The sequence below is a fragment of the Pinus tabuliformis genome, chromosome 8 (genome assembly GCF_031772625.1).
Source record: "Pinus tabuliformis cultivar Carrire ecotype Pingquan chromosome 8, CPIR1, whole genome shotgun sequence".
Lineage (NCBI taxonomy): Eukaryota > Viridiplantae > Streptophyta > Pinopsida > Pinales > Pinaceae > Pinus > Pinus tabuliformis.
In genome coordinates, this window is record NC_142294.1 from 1217724051 (window position 1) to 1217741738 (window position 17688).

The following is a 17688-nucleotide window of genomic DNA, read 5'->3' on the forward strand; positions in this document are numbered from 1 at the left end:
TATCACAATTCAAAATCATTTGTAAAGAAATTTAAGAGAAATTGACAACATCCATCCAAAAAAATAACAATGTGTCATTAACAATTTTCAAAACATGTATAAAATAGCAACATAATACTAATAAAATCAGTATTATTTTTAATCAAAACAACTAAAATTCAAATATGATTAAAAAATCAAAATATTTCATGAATATCGTTACGATAAATTAACAACATACATAAATCAAACTCATCGTATGATTACAAAATCAAAATGTCTCATTGATATAGGGTAAATTCACAACACCCATCTAAACATAACAATGTCATTCTACACAATAATTTCTTCATAAAAAACAATGCATGTGCATGCCTAGCTACCACCACCAAGATCATCCTCATGATCATCTTGACCATCCTCATTACTCTGATCCACATCATCACCAACACCGCAACTATCATCATCATCTCCTCCTTCACCACCATCATCCTCATCATCTCCTGATATATGTTGAACATAATTTGGATCATCGTCTTGGCAATCATTACCTATAGCATTCTGACAAAAAAAATCAATATTACATGTTAGTATTAATTACATAACACAACGCATGTTTTTGTTATACAATGTTAACCATAAAATGAGGTAAGATATAATATCTAATAGTACTAAAAAATAAAATGAAAATATGGTTTAAAAGTATATTGGAAATCCAACTAAGATTACATACCATAGAGTCCATCCAAACAACAAATTCAACCCATCTCTTTTGCTGCAACACCTCCTTTTCCAAATGATTTGGAGGTCTTCAGGGTAAAAATATATATCCCATGGTTTATATTTGGCCTTAAAAAACAGTAGAAAAAAAAAAAATGAGAACACAGGAGCAAGATGAAAAAGGAATTGCATGTCTAAACATTTTGAAGTCTCAAAAAGCATTCATCAACATAGAGAAGACTACAACACTACTCTTCACTTCCAAGTTTTCAACTAATGGATTTAACTGACCAGCAATGTTTTTTGCATGAACCATGCTCAAATGCTCAAGATGAGGTAATGAATGGATGTTATGCGCCTATCTGTGAATTGCAACCACAGGCATACATGTAAGTGCAAATTTGTAAATCTCATACCCAGATTTACCCATCATCAAGCACACAACTTTTGCGGGATCCATTTGACATATCTTATGTTTAAGGAGGAATAACATCCTTGAAGAGACTCATGGCTTTTCTTAGGGAAGGATCTTTGCACCCAGAATCTAGATTAACTCTGAACATTTCAATCAAACTAAGGTAAATGAGAGGCAACAATCCATCGGTCAAACCTCACAGGTTAAAAGCACCCGCTGAGTTTCACACAAATGAGAAAGCCTAAGGGAAAAGATTTGAGACATGCATGCTACATGATTTCATGTAGGATAAGTACCTAAGCTTAAGGCAAAAGATTTGAGACATGCAAATGTATGAAGTACAAGATTCAGATAAAGAGAAAGAAGCTCCTTCATGCCATATTCTCACTGACAGTGAATCTCAGATTAGGTACTTATCAAGCATGAAATCATGTTGCATGCCAAGCATGAAATCATGAAGCACACACCATGATAAGATTATCTGACTCCAACTACTGCATCAAGATGAAAAATTCAGCACTCTAGACAGTCACATAAGAATAAAAAAACATTCAAAAGATATGAATGCATATTAGCCACTATAGAGGACCAAAACATAAACTTACGCCATAGACAGTGTGGCTGAACCTTTCCCTGCTTTTGCTTCAACAACTTCAGTTCCTCCATCCTGTGTGCGCTTTGTCAAGGCTTTAATGTCCTCCTCAGACAATACAGAGTTTGGCTTTCGTGTTGCCTAAAAAAAATTATCAAAACAAAAAAGTGTATGTTCCCTTTTTAACTGTATTGAAGGGTAGGTAATTATGATCTCATTTTATCTTTGATAAATTAATCTTCTAATATCCAAGAGTAAAGAACAAACTCAAGATGAGGATCCAACAAAGTCATATACATGTGAAAAAAGTGGAAGAATTGTAACACCCGCATGTCCACCTACAACAGGAACATCAACTTCTGCAGACAGCATAGGATGACATCAACAACAAACATAAAACTGAGAATTGTATCTAATGTTAAAAAAAGCATGATGTTGGTAAGATCCTGCAGCATATCATGTATTGGGTCTAGCCCAGATGGTTGTGTGCAAAGACTGTTATCCTTCCCACCCGGGTTCAATTCCCTCAAGTGACATCTTGAGCTGACTATATTTCTGATGGCCTTGAGCCCTATGATACCATCCTTGAAATGAGGAGAAGTGCCTGGCATGTTTGCCCAGGATGCATATTTCATGATTAAATTATAAAAAATAAAAATATTTTACAGAATACTAAATATTTGAGAGTAGCTAAGCATAACAAGCCAGAATTTTAAATACCTTCAACAGGAACTCCTGCTTTTGAAGCATAGAACGTCTTTGCGCGGACAACATCAAGAGTAGTAACACCAAAGAGTTTCTTTTCATTATAGGTCCCTGCCTTCTTAAAAACCTCAGCAGCTATTGGTACAGTAGAATTTACAGGATTGCTGATCATATTTACAATTGCCTGCCATGGATATCAAGTCCTCAGCAATGCCATAAAAACCAATTCTAGATGATTTCTTGAATCCAAATATACCATTCCTGATAGAAGGAAAACACTATCCAGTACACTCTCCCCCCTCTCCATATCTCTATCTATATAATATGTAACAATATACTATACATACTGTACACACACACCAGTACATGAACAAAACAAATAATTGTGAAACATACTTCTTTATCTATTAACTTGCCACACTAATGGTAGTACATACTGATTGTATGTACTATATAATGTTATAGAGGATACCTCGTGATCAAGTGGATTTGTGCACAGTTAAATAGAAGACCAAGGATATTTTTTATATTGATATTCATATGCCAATTTTCTCAAAAGTCCAAAAGCTAAGTTACTAACTACAAGAGGAGAAACAAGAATAACAGGGCTTTAACAGTGGCTGCAAACTTGCATTGGACTACACAGCTAATTACTCTTAAGTTCATTTCAATTAGTATTTCCTTCTTATGGGCAAAAGTTAGCTGCAATTTGTCTAAATAAAGAGTCAATAATGAGTCAATCACCTATTCGTTTGACTCAAAGAAGTCTTCAAGCTTCGTTAACCTCTCCAGTAGAATTGATTATATACAAGAACAGTATGTAAATCTAGATCAACAACTTGCTTAAAGATTCTTGCAAATATGTATTTGTATATATTGCCATCTCTATAGATCTCAAACATACAAAGCCTTCGACAAAGCAACTTACAATGAACGTCATGCTTATTCCTATGAAATAGTCAATAAGAAAATCGCATGAAAACAAAAACTTCAAAGAAGATGATAAATCATGACAACTTACCTCTGGGCAGTATTTTGCAATTGCAGAGCAAAGAGATTTAACAATCCCTGCATTGATGTTGAAGAGATCATCACGGGTCATGCCAGGTTTTCGAGGCACACCAGCAGGAATGATCACAACATTTGCATTCTCCAATGCCGTGCCAAGTTGTTCCTCTCCCATATATCCTGCAACCTGCACCCAGGTCACACTGCTATGAATTACTGACAAGGTCGTGACACAAGCATGATAAAATCAATATGGCAGTACCAAATTAAATGATAAATATGTAGACCAAAAAATAAGAAAAGAAATTATTATCGCAAAGTTCCAAAAGAAGTAAAACTTGTTATCCTTGTTCCATGACCCAAGCAATGGTATGTCCTCCTCATAGTGAACAAGAATAGGATTATTTGTATTCTATAGTAAAATCCACCTTTTGGCTTTTACCGAGGAGATAGAGCACCAAAAGCAATGATTATGCTCGTAGGAGATTGAAGACCTATACCAACCCACGTTTCAATCAGGGTATAATCTTGTCCAATCCAGGTATACGACATTTCAATCAGGGTATAGTCTTATCCAATCCAGGTATAAAAGTGATGCTGTGATAAATAATTAGCATTTCACAAGCCACTTTAGGGAGTTTATTCAACCTTAGTTTAATTTACGCTGCGAAGACTATTTTGATTTAATCTACTCATGGATAAAGAGGCAAATCTAAACGACCCCAAAAAGGTTGGATATAGAGGCAAATCCAATATGCAGAGGGTCATCAATTCAATCCTCACAAAATAACAAATTGACAATGCAATGAGACTATTCTAACTTCTAAGTAGTCATTAGGCCAAGTATGACTTAGATCCATCAAATCAAAAAGTCCTATTAAGCAGAGGCATATGATCCAGCCGTGGATTCTGCTAAAAATATAGATGCACTTTTCATCAAAAAAATATGAACTACCTCGTCCATTGGGCTGTGGTTTAGTGGCAAGTTGTAGGGTGCTTGTCATGAGGATGACCCAGGTTCAAAACCCAGGAGGCATATTCCCATGATAATGCGGCTGCCCATGTCATTCCAAAATATGAAGTCGGGTTAACGTGATAAACACCAGTTCAATGATAATGCAGAGGTGCTGTTAATGATGACCCCTGTGCTATTGAGGTTTGCACAAATGAGCCCATCTGCAAGTCATGCGTGACTTTGATGAATAGATGCAATTAAGGTGTTTCACCCACGCCAGTCAAAAGGCCTTGACCAAACAAAAACAATAATAGTGAGCCCAACCTCAATTTCAACCTTCTCCTATCAATAGCAAATACTACTACTGCTAATAATAATAATAAGCACAGCCCAAATTTCAATCTAGCCATAAATGTCAGGCAGATTATTGTCAAGTAGTTAAATCATAGCACTTTCAGTGCCCTCTTAGAAGTATGTTGCGGCATTATCTCACCATCGGAGTTAACTACCATATTGAGATTCAACAGACAAGATCAGGTGCAAATCCTGCATGAAATTGGTGGAATAGAGATTCTATGTTTGTATCATCTACAATAAGGGCAAAACCCACTATGTTAACAGAAAGACATTTGCCAACAAGAAAACAATCAAAAATAATAATAATGTAGCCCTCAATATCTGCGTCTTTTGAAATGGCCCAAAGAATGTCAGGTATAGTCAAATCCAATATTCACGGTGTACAATACAATCGTTTTAGAATGACAATGCGATGGGCGTTGCTTCAATGGATTGTGGGCCAAATGTCACCTAGATCCATAAAATTAAAAACCCTAATCGAGTAGGTGCACATCATGCAGCCATGGATTTCCACGAAATAAATATCTAGGTGCTTTTTTTCATCAATCAAAATATGCACAAACACATTTACAAACTGACCATGAAAGTGAATTGAGTTGACCATTAACGTGAATTGGGTTGTGTTTAAGAAATTAAATCATTGCGCTTTCAGGGCTCAAACCCACGTTCAGAAGCCCCGGAAGGCATATTTCCTGCAAAAATGTGGCCAAAAGAATAAATTCCACATTCGAAGAATCCCAGAGACCTTGACAGGTTATAGCAGTGGAGTCTAAGCCTGGTATAAGGCCTGGTTCCTTTAAAAAAATAGGCGCTTACCAAAATAAATAAATTATCTGACCATGGACAATATCAGAAACGTAAAATCAAAGAACTAATAACAGGTAAAACACTAACGAAAAGTAGATCCTACCAAGTGGGTCGTCGTACGATCGATCCCAATGGAGATCCCTTGAAACTAAGATCAAAACATCTCTATCGTTCACAGAGAGAACAGATCCAGCATACAGAGAACGAAAAAAACGCGGTAGGAAAAATATATATCCCATGGTTTATATTTGGCCTTAAAAAACAGTAGAAAAAAAAAAATTTGAGAACACAGGAGCAAGATGAAAAAGGAATTGCATGTCTAAACATTTTGAAGTCTCAAAAAGCATTCATCAACATAGAGAAGACTACAACACTACTCTTCACTTCCAAGTTTTCAACTAATGGATTTAACTGACCAGCAATGTTTTTTGCATGAACCATGCTCAAATGCTCAAGATGAGGTAATGAATGGATGTTATGCGCCTATCTGTGAATTGCAACCACAGGCATACATGTAAGTGCAAATTTGTAAATCTCATACCCAGATTTACCCATCATCAAGCACACAACTTTTGCGGGATCCATTTGACATATCTTATGTTTAAGGAGGAATAACATCCTTGAAGAGACTCATGGCTTTTCTTAGGGAAGGATCTTTGCACCCAGAATCTAGATTAACTCTGAACATTTCAATCAAACTAAGGTAAATGAAAGGCAACAATCCATCGGTCAAACCTCACAGGTTAAAAGCACCCGCTGAGTTTCACACAAATGAGAAAGCCTAAGGGAAAAGATTTGAGACATGCATGCTACATGATTTCATGTAGGATAAGTACCTAAGCTTAAGGCAAAAGATTTGAGACATGCAAATGTATGAAGTACAAGATTCAGATAAAGAGAAAGAAGCTCCTTCATGCCATATTCTCACTGACAGTGAATCTCAGATTAGGTACTTATCAAGCATGAAATCATGTTGCATGCCAAGCATGAAATCATGAAGCACACACCATGATAAGATTATCTGACTCCAACTACTGCATCAAGATGAAAAATTCAGCACTCTAGACAGTCACATAAGAATAAAAAAACATTCAAAAGATATGAATGCATATTAGCCACTATAGAGGACCAAAACATAAACTTACGCCATAGACAGTGTGGCTGAACCTTTCCCTGCTTTTGCTTCAACAACTTCAGTTCCTCCATCCTGTGTGCGCTTTGTCAAGGCTTTAATGTCCTCCTCAGACAATACAGAGTTTGGCTTTGGTGTTGCCTAAAAAAAATTATCAAAACAAAAAAGTGTTAGTTCCCTTTTTAACTGTATTGAAGGGTAGGTAATTATGATCTCATTTTATCTTTGATAAATTAATCTTTTAATATCCAAGAGTAAAGAACAAACTCAAGATGAGGATCCAACAAAGTCATATACATGTGAAAAAAGTGGAAGAATTGTAACACCCGCATGTCCACCTACAACAGGAACATCAACTTCTGCAGACATCATAGGATGACATCAACAACAAACATAAAACTGAGAATTGTATCTAATGTTAATAAAAGCATGATGTTGGTAATATCCTGCAGCATATCATGTATTGGGTCTAGCCCAGATGGTTGTGTGCAAAGACTGTTATCCTTCCCACCCGGGTTCAATTCCCTCAAGTGACATCTTGAGCTGACTATATTTCTGATGGCCTTGAGCCCTATGATACCATCCTTGAAATGAGGAGAAGTGCCTGGCATGTTTGCCCAGGATGCATATTTCATGATTAAATTATAAAAAGTAAAAATATTTTACAGAATACTAAATATTTGAGAGTAGCTAAGCATAACAAGCCAGAATTTTAAATACCTTCAACAGGAACTCCTGCTTTTGAAGCATAGAACGTCTTTGCGCGGACAACATCAAGAGTAGTAACACCAAAGAGTTTCTTTTCATTATAGGTCCCTGCCTTCTTAAAAACCTCAGCAGCTATTGGTACAGTAGAATTTACAGGATTGCTGATCATATTTACAATTGCCTGCCATGGATATCAAGTCCTCAGCAATGCCATAAAAACCAATTCTAGATGATTTCTTGAATCCAAATATACCATTCCTGATAGAAGGAAAACATTATCCAGTACACTCTCCCCCCTCTCCATATCTCTATCTATATAATATGTAACAATATACTATACATACTGTACACACACACCAGTACATGAACAAAACAAATAATTGTGAAACATACTTCTTTATCTATTAACTTGCCACACTAATGGTAGTACATACTGATTGTATGTAATATATAATGTTATAGAGGATACCTCGTGATCAAGTGGATTTGTGCACAGTTAAATAGAAGACCAAGGATATTTTTTATATTGATATTCATATGCCAATTTTCTCAAAAGTCCAAAAGCTAAGTTACTAACTACAAGAGGAGAAACAAGAATAACAGGGCTTTAACAGTGGCTGCAAACTTGCATTGGACTACACAGCTAATTACTCTTAAGTTCATTTCAATTAGTATTTCCTTCTTATGGGCAAAAGTTAGCTGCAATTTGTCTAAATAAAGAGTCAATAATGAGTCAATCACCTATTCGTTTGACTCAAAGAAGTCTTCAAGCTTCGTTAACCTCTCCAGTAGAATTGATTATATACAAGAACAGTATGTAAATCTAGATCAACAACTTGCTTAAAGATTCTTGCAAATATGTATTTGTATATATTGCCATCTCTATAGATCTCAAACATACAAAGCCTTCGACAAAGCAACTTACAATGAACGTCATGCTTATTCCTATGAAATAGTCAATAAGAAAATCGCATGAAAACAAAAACTTCAAAGAAGATGATAAATCATGACAACTTACCTCTGGGCAGTATTTTGCAATTGCAGAGCAAAGAGATTTAACAATCCCTGCATTGATGTTGAAGAGATCATCACGGGTCATGCCAGGTTTTCGAGGCACACCAGCAGGAATGATCACAACATCTGCATTCTCCAATGCCGTGCCAAGTTGTTCCTCTCCCATATATCCTGCAACCTGCACCCAGGTCACACTGCTGTGAATTACTGACAAGGTCGTGACACAAGCATGATAAAATCAATATGGCAGTACCAAATTAAATGATAAATATGTAGACCAAAAAATAAGAAAAGAAATTATTATCGCAAAGTTCCAAAAGAAGTAAAACTTGTTATCCTTGTTCCATGACCCAAGCAGTGGTATGTCCTCCTCATAGTGAACAAGAATAGGATTATTTGTATTCTATAGTAAAATCCACCTTTTGGCTTTTACCGAGGAGATAGAGCACCAAAAGCAATGATTATGCTCGTAGGAGATTGAAGACCTATACCAACCCACGTTTCAATAAGTCTTTGTTTTGAATACAAAGTGGCAGGAAGATAAAAATGTAAAAACATAAGCTAATTCACAGCAGAAACAAGACACAGGTAGAAAGAACAAATAATTTATGACAGAATCCCTGTTGATGAATCTAGTCAGCCATATGGTGATCAATTAGAGATCAATGCCTTTCATGATTTCATCGTCAAAAGAATGGACATTCTTATAACAAAACATTTTACCATCTCCCTAGCTTTATTCTTTGGCAGCCATGGCTTCCACCTCTACTCTTTTGTTTGTTCAGAATTTCAATTATTTCAGTGCTTATTGTGTGTCATCATGGTACTGTCATCATCTGCTGGCTGTTCTGTACAAGTCGTCACACTAGCAAATTATGAAGAGCCCTCTATCTACACCCTTTCCAACGTATCACATGCCCCAGAGTCCTCCGCTCTTCAATGAGGTTAGCAACTGTACTAGATGGCTTCATGGAAATAAGCTTCCTGCAGGTTTACATAGGACTGTGACAGCATTCTTGACATGACTTAATATGGCAAAGTTCCAACCACCTAATGCAGCGTTTCCAACTATGAGAACATGGAACTGTTAACTTCCCTTTGTGATGTTTCAAGTTTTACACTGTCAGAAAAGTAAATCTAGGCCAAAATTATAACATTTACCAGTCAAAATTTATATGAAATTCAATCTCAAAAGGTAGAGCCTTTTGTTTATTACCGTCCATATTACCTGAAAAAAGATAAACCATATTTGCATGCTGTAACTCTTTGTTCTGTGCAATAATATGTGAAGCAATTCTCCAACAACAAAAAAATCTGGAGGTCAATTTTCTGTCACATTAACAGTAGTGTCTCTATAATCTCTAATGGCAATGAGAGTTTAGCAACAGTAAACAGTATGGGAAGGAATGTCTCTTGGTCTAGATTTGAGGAAAATGATTACCAGCCCATCTGAACGAATACATTGATCAAGCATACACTTACCCTTCTTCAAGGGAGTATACATGCTGCATCACCACACTATTTGAAAGGCTTTAACCTTCTCTATTTGCCAACATTTTTACGATAGTCATACTGATAATCCTGTTAAACCATCACCAACACTGAAATTTGATAACAAGGAAAGAAACTGTTAAAACAGCAAACAGCAGAGAGATCCAGAAATAAAAGGATCCAGTCTTTTGAGAATCAATTTTGGTATGTAATTGTTTCACAGTAGAAGAAAAGACCAATAATCTTAAGGATAATCATATATTGTTCTCTATAGATGGAAACCCAGAATGCATCAAAGTGAGAAAAAATAAAAACATCCTCGTCACCTTTCAAAACTCATTTGGTAGATTGGAATATGTTAATGGATTTGGCTCACAACCGCTGGCCATCATCTCTTCAAAGATTGCATATGCACGATCCACTCTGCCTGCTATGCTAAACGTGCGAATTAGTGCATTGTAGGTAGCAACATTTGGTTCATAACCCCTAGAAAGGAGTTCTGCATATACCTCACCTGCTTCCTCCATCATACCAACCTTTCCAAGGTGACCTATCAAGGAATTGTAAGCAAACAAGTTTGGGATAGAACCACTGTTCTTCATTTCCTCAAAAACTTTAAATGCTTCCTCCAACTTTTCAGCTGTGCCCAGTCCATCAATGATGATATTATACACGATTGTATCAGGCTTCAAGCCACTAGACTTCAGTTCTACAAAGAAATGAAAAGCCTCATCTACCCTATCAACCATACAAAGACTGCCTACGAGAATAGTGTATGATTTTACATCAGGTTTTATGCCCTCTGCTACCATTCTCTCGAAAAGCTGACAAGCTTCATCTACATCCCCTACCTTCCCAAAGGCGTTCATGAGAATATTGTAAACTGCACAATTAGGCCTGCACCCGTTTTCAATCATTTCTTGAAAGAAGTGATTGGCCTCAGAATACTCTTCCTGCCTTACCAAGTCCATCAATAAGAGGACCATAAGTAGATGGGGAGAGAAGATATCCCCTCTTCACCATATGACCATACAAATCTATGGCTTCATCCACTCTACCGGCCATCACAAGACCTGATATGAGGGTGTTGCAGTTTACTGTATTCATCTTGCATCCTCTAGCACGCATCTCATCAAGAAGCTTGAAAGCATCATCCATCTTTCCAGCCTTTCCAAGAGCATCAAAGAAGGCGTTGTAAGTGTAAACATTTGGATTACAACCTGACTTCTTCATCTGTTTGAAAAGATCCCAGGCAATATGCATATGGTCGGCTTTACATAACCAATCAATAAGAGTATTGTAAGCAATAGTGTCAAGAGCAACGCCTCGATCTTTTGATTCTTCAAATACTCTGTGAGCGTCAAACACTCTACCTGCTTTGCATAGGGATTTGATGAGAGAGCGTACCACATATATGTATTGACTACCACCCTTAGCCAACATTTCTTCATAGGTCAAGATTGCCTCATCCAACCTGCCCACTCTGCCCAGGCCATCAATTAGGGCTGCACAAGCAACATCATCGGGAAGCAGTCCCATCACATCATAGAACTCCTTGAACACTCTCAAAGCATAATCCATTTGCCCAGCTTTTGCAAGCCCTGGCAAAACAGTACCCATAGTTACAAGGTTTGGAGAAAATTTGTTTTTCATATCTTCAAAGAGCTGGCAAGCTTCATCAATTCTATTTGTTTTTATGAAACCATCAATTAGTATGTTGTAAGTTATCTCATCAGGGTAACACCCATTTTCTGTCATCTCTTGCATTATCTTGAAAGCCATATCTACCTCTTTATTCTTACAGAGACCATTCAACATTGAATTGTGTGTAATAACATTTGGTGGGCATCCCTTTTCCCTCATTCGTTGAAATAACTCTATTGCTTCCTTAACCTTGCCATCTTTGCCAAGCCCATCTACCAGAATATTATATGTTATAACAGTGGGGGGAAGATTCACCTGCTGCATTTTGTGAAACATCTCCCATGCCTCATCTGTTCTGTCTTCCTTGTAAAGAATATCAATCAAAGTATTGTTAGTGACAGTGTCTGGTTCACACCCACTTTCTATCATCTTCAAGGTCATCCCAATAGCTTCATCCACTTTTCCTGCCTTGGCATAGCAGCATATCATGATATTATACGTGATTACATCAGGGGACAGACCTGTCTGTTTCATTTCTTCAAAAAGTTCATTCACTTCTTTAATCCTTCCTACCCTCCCGAGGCTATCTATACAAACATTGAAGGAAACAACATTTGGAGAAATTCCTTTTTTCTTCATCTACAGAAACACGTCATATGCTTCATCAGCCTCACCATTCTTTCCATGATAATCGATGAATAAGCTGTAGGTTAAAGATGTTGGATCACACCCTTTATTGTGCATAACCTGAAAAAACTTCTGTGCATCCTCCAACCTGTTATTCTTAAGAAGACCTCCAATCAACGAATTGTAAGTATACAGATTGGGAGAACTCCCTCTCTCCACCATTTCATCCAACACTGCAAGTGCCTCATCAGTATTTCCACCTGTGCATAGGGCGTTGATAATAGTAGTAAAGGTAACTACAGTTGGAGCACATCCATCAGCTATCATCTCCTTCCAAAGCTCCCATGCAGCATCGACAAGGCCACAATCCCCATATTTATCTATCAAAGTATTGTATGTGATAGAATCAGGACTACATTTGTTGCTTCTCATCTCTTTCAGTAATGCTGTCGCCTCATCCAATCTACCTGCATTACAGAGAGCATCCATTAATGTGGTGAACAACACAACATCCGGTTTGCAGCCCTCCTCCTTCATTTGTCTCCACAGGCCCCATGCTTCATCGACCTTGCCAGCTCTCCCGTGTATCTTTATGCAGAGTGTGAAGGTGTACACATTGGGTCTCAAGCCAAATTTTCGCATTTCAGCCAGAAGTCCCATCACTTGTCCTGTATCTCCCATTTCTCCGCAGGCACCCATTAGTACAGAATAACATTTTAGGCTTGGCAACAATCCTTCCGAAATCATCTTCCTGTACACCACCACGGATTCTTTCCGAAATCCTGATTTGATTAGTAATCCTATAAGACCATTGTAAGCAAAGTCACTAAGCATAAGCCCAGATTTCTTCATCTTTTCCAGGGCTGAAGGAATTTGCTCCAAACCACCTGCTATTCCGAGGTTGCGGAGAATTATTAAATAGGTCTGGGAATTAAGCCTACAGCGTTGCTTTTGCATCAAATCTAAAACGCGTGCCATCTCCTTCACCATGCGGGCTCTTCCGAGGATTTCTAGCATGGTATTGTAGGAATATGTGGTATTGTAGGAACCTTGGCTATAATTGAAGCCCTCCTAATTTCTCCAATAGCAATTTTATGTTCTGCTAAAGCGATTTTGCCTAATTCCACGTAAGAAATTTCACAGCCCCCATGCCCATCTTGAATCTTAGCATATATAGCTTGTCCTGTATTCTCTGAATAGGTGCAGATATTATTGTAGTTTATGAAGCTTAAATTTCCTTTTTAATTCAAGAACAAGTATGACCCTTCAGCGCACTACATCACCCATTAATCTGATAAAATATTCAAAACCTTCCTCTCTGTTTCTGCCACAGTATCTCCTCATTTGTCTTCAATAAAATTCATGAAGTTTTGGCATGAAGTAGAGACACTCTCATGCAGGGGTGATGTCTCCTTTGCAGCAGGGTAGTAGTCCACTGGTGTCACAAAAGGAACCAAATGGTGATAAATGTTTCTTTTATAATTTCTTAATTAAATATGAATTAAATATGAAAGAGGCGACATAAATCAGTTATAATTTTTTTTAATTGATGGTGACACCAACGTAAATGGTCTTTGCCCACTGGTTTAAAGGGCCTTGGAGAAGTCAAAGATACAGAGGTTGAGATACATGACTCAAGCAGAGCTCAGGTAGCAGTGATTGCAAACTTGACCAAACTTTTATGTAAATACAAACAAATGTTGTTTATATTATAACATTGGGAGGCTCCATATTTCTATCCTACAAAAATTTCCTCCAACAGCATGTAATATGAAACAGGTTTGGTTCAATTTCTAATATACCCAGTTATTCAAATCTCATTATTCTCTGCCCTACCTTAATAGCATGCGGTTATGCCTCCCGGCCATTATACAGTCCAGCTAGACGGGAATGTTAATTACCTGTGGTCTTTTTACATCCTGGGTTAAGGTCAGAAAGCCAGATTCTGGAGCAAATCTGAAAACTGCAAATTAAACACTATGCATACAAAGTTCCAAGGAAGAAATTATGCACTGCTTGGGAGTGAAGCTTCTGGTGCGCCAAATCTGAAAACTGCAAATTAAACACTATGCATACGAAGTTCCAAGGGAGAAATTATGCACTGCCTGGGAGTGAAGCTTCGTGGGCCACGTGTCTTCAACAGAGGTGGGAGATATTGGCGTTGTGCTCAGCTGTTTGATGTTGGAAAGGTATCCTTCCTCTAATTCACCTGGACCATTTGAACTGCCAACACACAAATGTCTGATTTCCTCAAGCTCAGTAACAACTTGCTCCATGTGTGGTCTGTCATCTCTTTCTGACGCCAGGCATCTGAACGCTAATTCGGAAACGGCACATACCATGGCCTTCGCCTCATGGTTCTTTTCGATATTGAGCTGCGGATCCACAAGCTCATGCAAAGCCCCTTCTTGAATCTTAGCTATTGCCATGGTAGCAAGGTTGATTTCCCTGGTCTTCCGATTGGTGTCCACTGCTAATCTGGCAGAAATGATCTCCACCAAAACGACCCCGAAGCTGTACATATCGGATTTCTCTGTCAGCTGATAGCACTGATAATACACTGGATCAAGGTAGCCTGGTGTGCCCTGTGGAGAAGTGGTGACATGTGAGGCATCTACAGGCACAAGTCTGCAAAGCCCAAAATCAGCCACTTTGGCAATAAAATTTTCTCCCAAGAGAATGTTTGAGGATTTCACATCTCTGTGCAATATAGGCGGATGAACACTGTGAAGAAAAGCCAAGGCCTGCGCAGTTTGAACAGCAATATTAAAGCGAGTATTCCATGGTAATCCCTTGGGGTCTTTGCGATCGCCATGAAGATGATCAGCTAGGGTTCTGTTTGGGGAAAATTCGTATACGAGCAGCAGCTGTGGGCTGTGTGCAGGGGTGCAGCCATAAAGCCGGACAATGTGTGGATGATTCAAAGTCGAAAAAATCTTAACCTCATTGATGAACTGATCGACCCTCTTGGAGTTATCATGAGAAAGTCTCTTTACCGCCACAGTTCTTCCGTCGCTAAGCTTACCCAGATAGACCGACCCGAGCCCTCCAACACCAATTTCGTTCTCCTCGTGGAAGCAATTTGTTGACTGGCGAAGTGCTTCGTAAGAGAATATTGGCAAATCGCCTGTCTCGCGCCCAAGCACACACGCTTCCATGTCCTTTCTCTCATATTTGCAGAATATCCTAGAACTTTTTCTTTTTTTCAGACAATACCCTAATAACAGTACCGCTATTGCTACCAAAGCAATTCCTCCAGTGGAGCAACCTGTGGTGACACGAGCAGATAGATATGAATGTGATCCTGTGTCCAACGCCGAATAAAATAATGAAAAGAAAGATACAAATTCAGTACTAAATCACCGTGGAGATACCGAATACTAGGAAGAATTATATTTACCTATTACAATGGCGGGCCGGTTTTTATGACCTGCAACGCGGTCATAACAACTATTATGAGTAAAAGCAAAATCGATAGTTTTTGCAAAGAGGGGAAATACTTGACAATATAGGGAAACACATACACATATGTCCATGGGTTCAAGAGTGCAGAATGGAGGGAACATTTAAAACATTTTTATAGATTGTGATAATTTAAGCATTGGGTCTCGTAATCGAATTGGGAGAAGGGGTTCAGGAAAAGTAGCAATGCTATGGGTGGGCATATCTCTGTATGCGAGGTGCCATCGGGACAATAGCAAATAAACGTTTTAGTTGGTTCTGAAATGTTATAACCACATCTCCCGCCACTGTTCATACAAGCGCCACAGCTTCGGTTTCCCTTCGTGAGCAGTAATTTTGCTTGTATACCATTTTTATGGTCCCAAAGCTTTCTTTTAACGGTGTTGTTCTATTCACTGATCCACTAGAGAAATGATTACCATGAAATCAGGTAGGAGTTTTTTGTTCGTGAAGAACGGAGGCGGGAGATGGAATCACTAGAGAAGGTCTCATCTCTTATTCATTTCCCTTGAATTTACAGTCCATGCTTAGTGAGGGTTATTTGCTTTGCTGTAGCTTACATCTTGTTTTATTCTTTTCAAGAGGAAAATTTTCGGATTTCAAATTTGGAGAGACAAACTCTATTGGTTTCGGATTTCAAATTTGGAGAGACAAACTCTATTGGTTTTCTGTCTCCATCACCGATGGATCCACTGGCTGAGTAGTACCTAACAAGGTTTTCTTCAGGCTTATCACCTGCTTAGCTTTGTTTTTATTGTCTCTACGAATTTGCAAAATCTCTGCTTTTGTGATGGAGCACAACCAATACTTACTTACATAAACTCTTATGGTAGCCAATAAATCATTCAATGATACTTTGCAGTGAATCAAAAGGTAGCTTTTCTTTGAATGCCTTACCAATTGGAGATTTTGCCGAAAGCAATAGAAGACCTGGGACTTTTCTTGGCAACTAATTAAACGCAGCAGGCAATTTTGTTGGTGATACAGAAGTCGTGGATGATGAAAGAATCACATCATGTTGTGATGGGAAAGGACATGTTGCACAGGAAAGCAGACATCACAGCTGGATGGAAGTCGGATTCAAACACATTTAAAAGAATCAAAATACTTAGGGGGGGGGGGGTGTACGCATGGGAGCTAAAGGCTATATGCAAGAAGAAATAGGCATAAATCAAATCGTTATACTGGACACTCCTCAATAAAGGATAATGTTAAAGTCATTATTAGTGATAGATCTCTAAATTTTCCCACTGGTTTAAAAGGCCTTGGAGAATTCAAAGATACAGAGGTTGAGATACATGCAGACAAAAATTGTAATATTTCATCAACCAATATTTCAAAGTCCACGCCCTTCAATAAGAATGGAATGCGAGAAGCACTTATGCATGAAAACCATTTGGGAACTGATTTAGGTGGGCTACAGAGGCAGGACACTCATAGGGATGCTACCATGTATCCACAATGAAGGAAATCATATTGGCATTAAGGTTGATATAAGTTTTGACAATATCCAAAGCCATCAGCATCCTAAAGAGGTCAATGTGGCTCAAGACGCAGTTCCAAGAAATGCTGCAGCATCGATGGTGGTTAGTGAAGAGACATATCAAACTTCATGCCAAGAAAATGATAAAGTGGGTATAGATAAATTTGTCCAGAATGCTATTGTATTGGAACCAAGTCTGAATAGGAGGTATGATGGTTGATTGAAGATGAGGAGAATGTACATGTTGAACAGGAAAATAGTCAACATCGTTCATCCACAACTGCAGTTGATGTTGGCAAACTGAACATATCAGGAACTAATTCATCTCATACACATGAGAAACCTGACTTTAATGAATGTGCCTGTAAGAAACATTCAATGTCTGAGAGGTTACTAGAAAGTACAAGTTTGGACAATATAAAGGAAACATCTTCATCAAATTATAAGGATTTGCATACGAGGAGCAGAGCCAATTCTATGTATGAAGATAAACTTTTAGGGGTCACTGATGTTAAGATAAAGACTGAAGAAGGATTACCAGCTAGTACCGAAGATCACAAATATTCAGGATGTAAAAGGAAAGAAAATT

The 17688-nt window shown here is 38.0% G+C and overlaps 2 protein-coding genes across 4 annotated transcripts; both read right to left on the bottom strand.

The window, feature by feature from the left end:
* Positions 1 to 239: 239 nt before the first annotated feature.
* On the bottom strand, positions 240 to 10197 carry LOC149239770 (malate dehydrogenase, mitochondrial-like). 3 transcript variants are annotated; one of them, XM_089373525.1, is made up of 11 exons: positions 9875 to 10197; positions 8397 to 8570; positions 7391 to 7559; positions 6968 to 7029; positions 6684 to 6811; positions 3433 to 3622; positions 2427 to 2595; positions 2004 to 2065; positions 1720 to 1847; positions 713 to 828; positions 401 to 540 (listed from the first exon to the last, which is right to left on the bottom strand). In XM_089373525.1, the coding sequence occupies exons 2-10, from the start codon at positions 8556 to 8558 to the stop codon at positions 738 to 740; spliced, it is 1161 nt and encodes a 386-aa protein (XP_089229651.1). In that variant the 5' UTR covers positions 8559 to 8570; positions 9875 to 10197; the 3' UTR covers positions 401 to 540; positions 713 to 737. The 3 variants fall into 3 exon arrangements, with proteins under 3 accessions (XP_089229653.1, XP_089229651.1, XP_089229652.1); XM_089373526.1 differs by lacking the exon at positions 713 to 828 and having other exon boundaries at positions 9621 to 9966; XM_089373527.1 differs by lacking the exons at positions 713 to 828; positions 1720 to 1847; positions 2004 to 2065; positions 2427 to 2595 and having other exon boundaries at positions 240 to 540; positions 9621 to 9964.
* LOC149239771 (uncharacterized) lies at positions 9230 to 15690 on the bottom strand. Its single transcript, XM_089369968.1, is given in 6 exon segments — positions 9230 to 9993; positions 10210 to 10827; positions 10829 to 13225; positions 14056 to 14110; positions 14231 to 15458; positions 15555 to 15690. Coding segments are annotated over 5 exon segments (4431 nt in total). The 3' UTR covers positions 9230 to 9993; positions 10210 to 10212.
* Positions 15691 to 17688: the final 1998 nt, after the last annotated feature.

Excerpts from the sequence above, each read along its gene's own strand:
- LOC149239770 (XM_089373525.1), bottom strand. The coding sequence starts at position 8,558 with ATGGGAGAGGAACAACTTGGCACGGCATTGGAGAATGCAGATGTTGTG. Across the intron at positions 3,623-6,683 it reads TCAGCCACACTGTCTATGGC|TGTGACCTGGGTGCAGGTTG; the intron begins GTAAGTTTATGT and ends AATTCATAGCAG. Across the intron at positions 2,066-2,426 it reads AGCAGGAGTTCCTGTTGAAG|AAGTTGATGTTCCTGTTGTA; the intron begins GTATTTAAAATT and ends TGCTGTCTGCAG.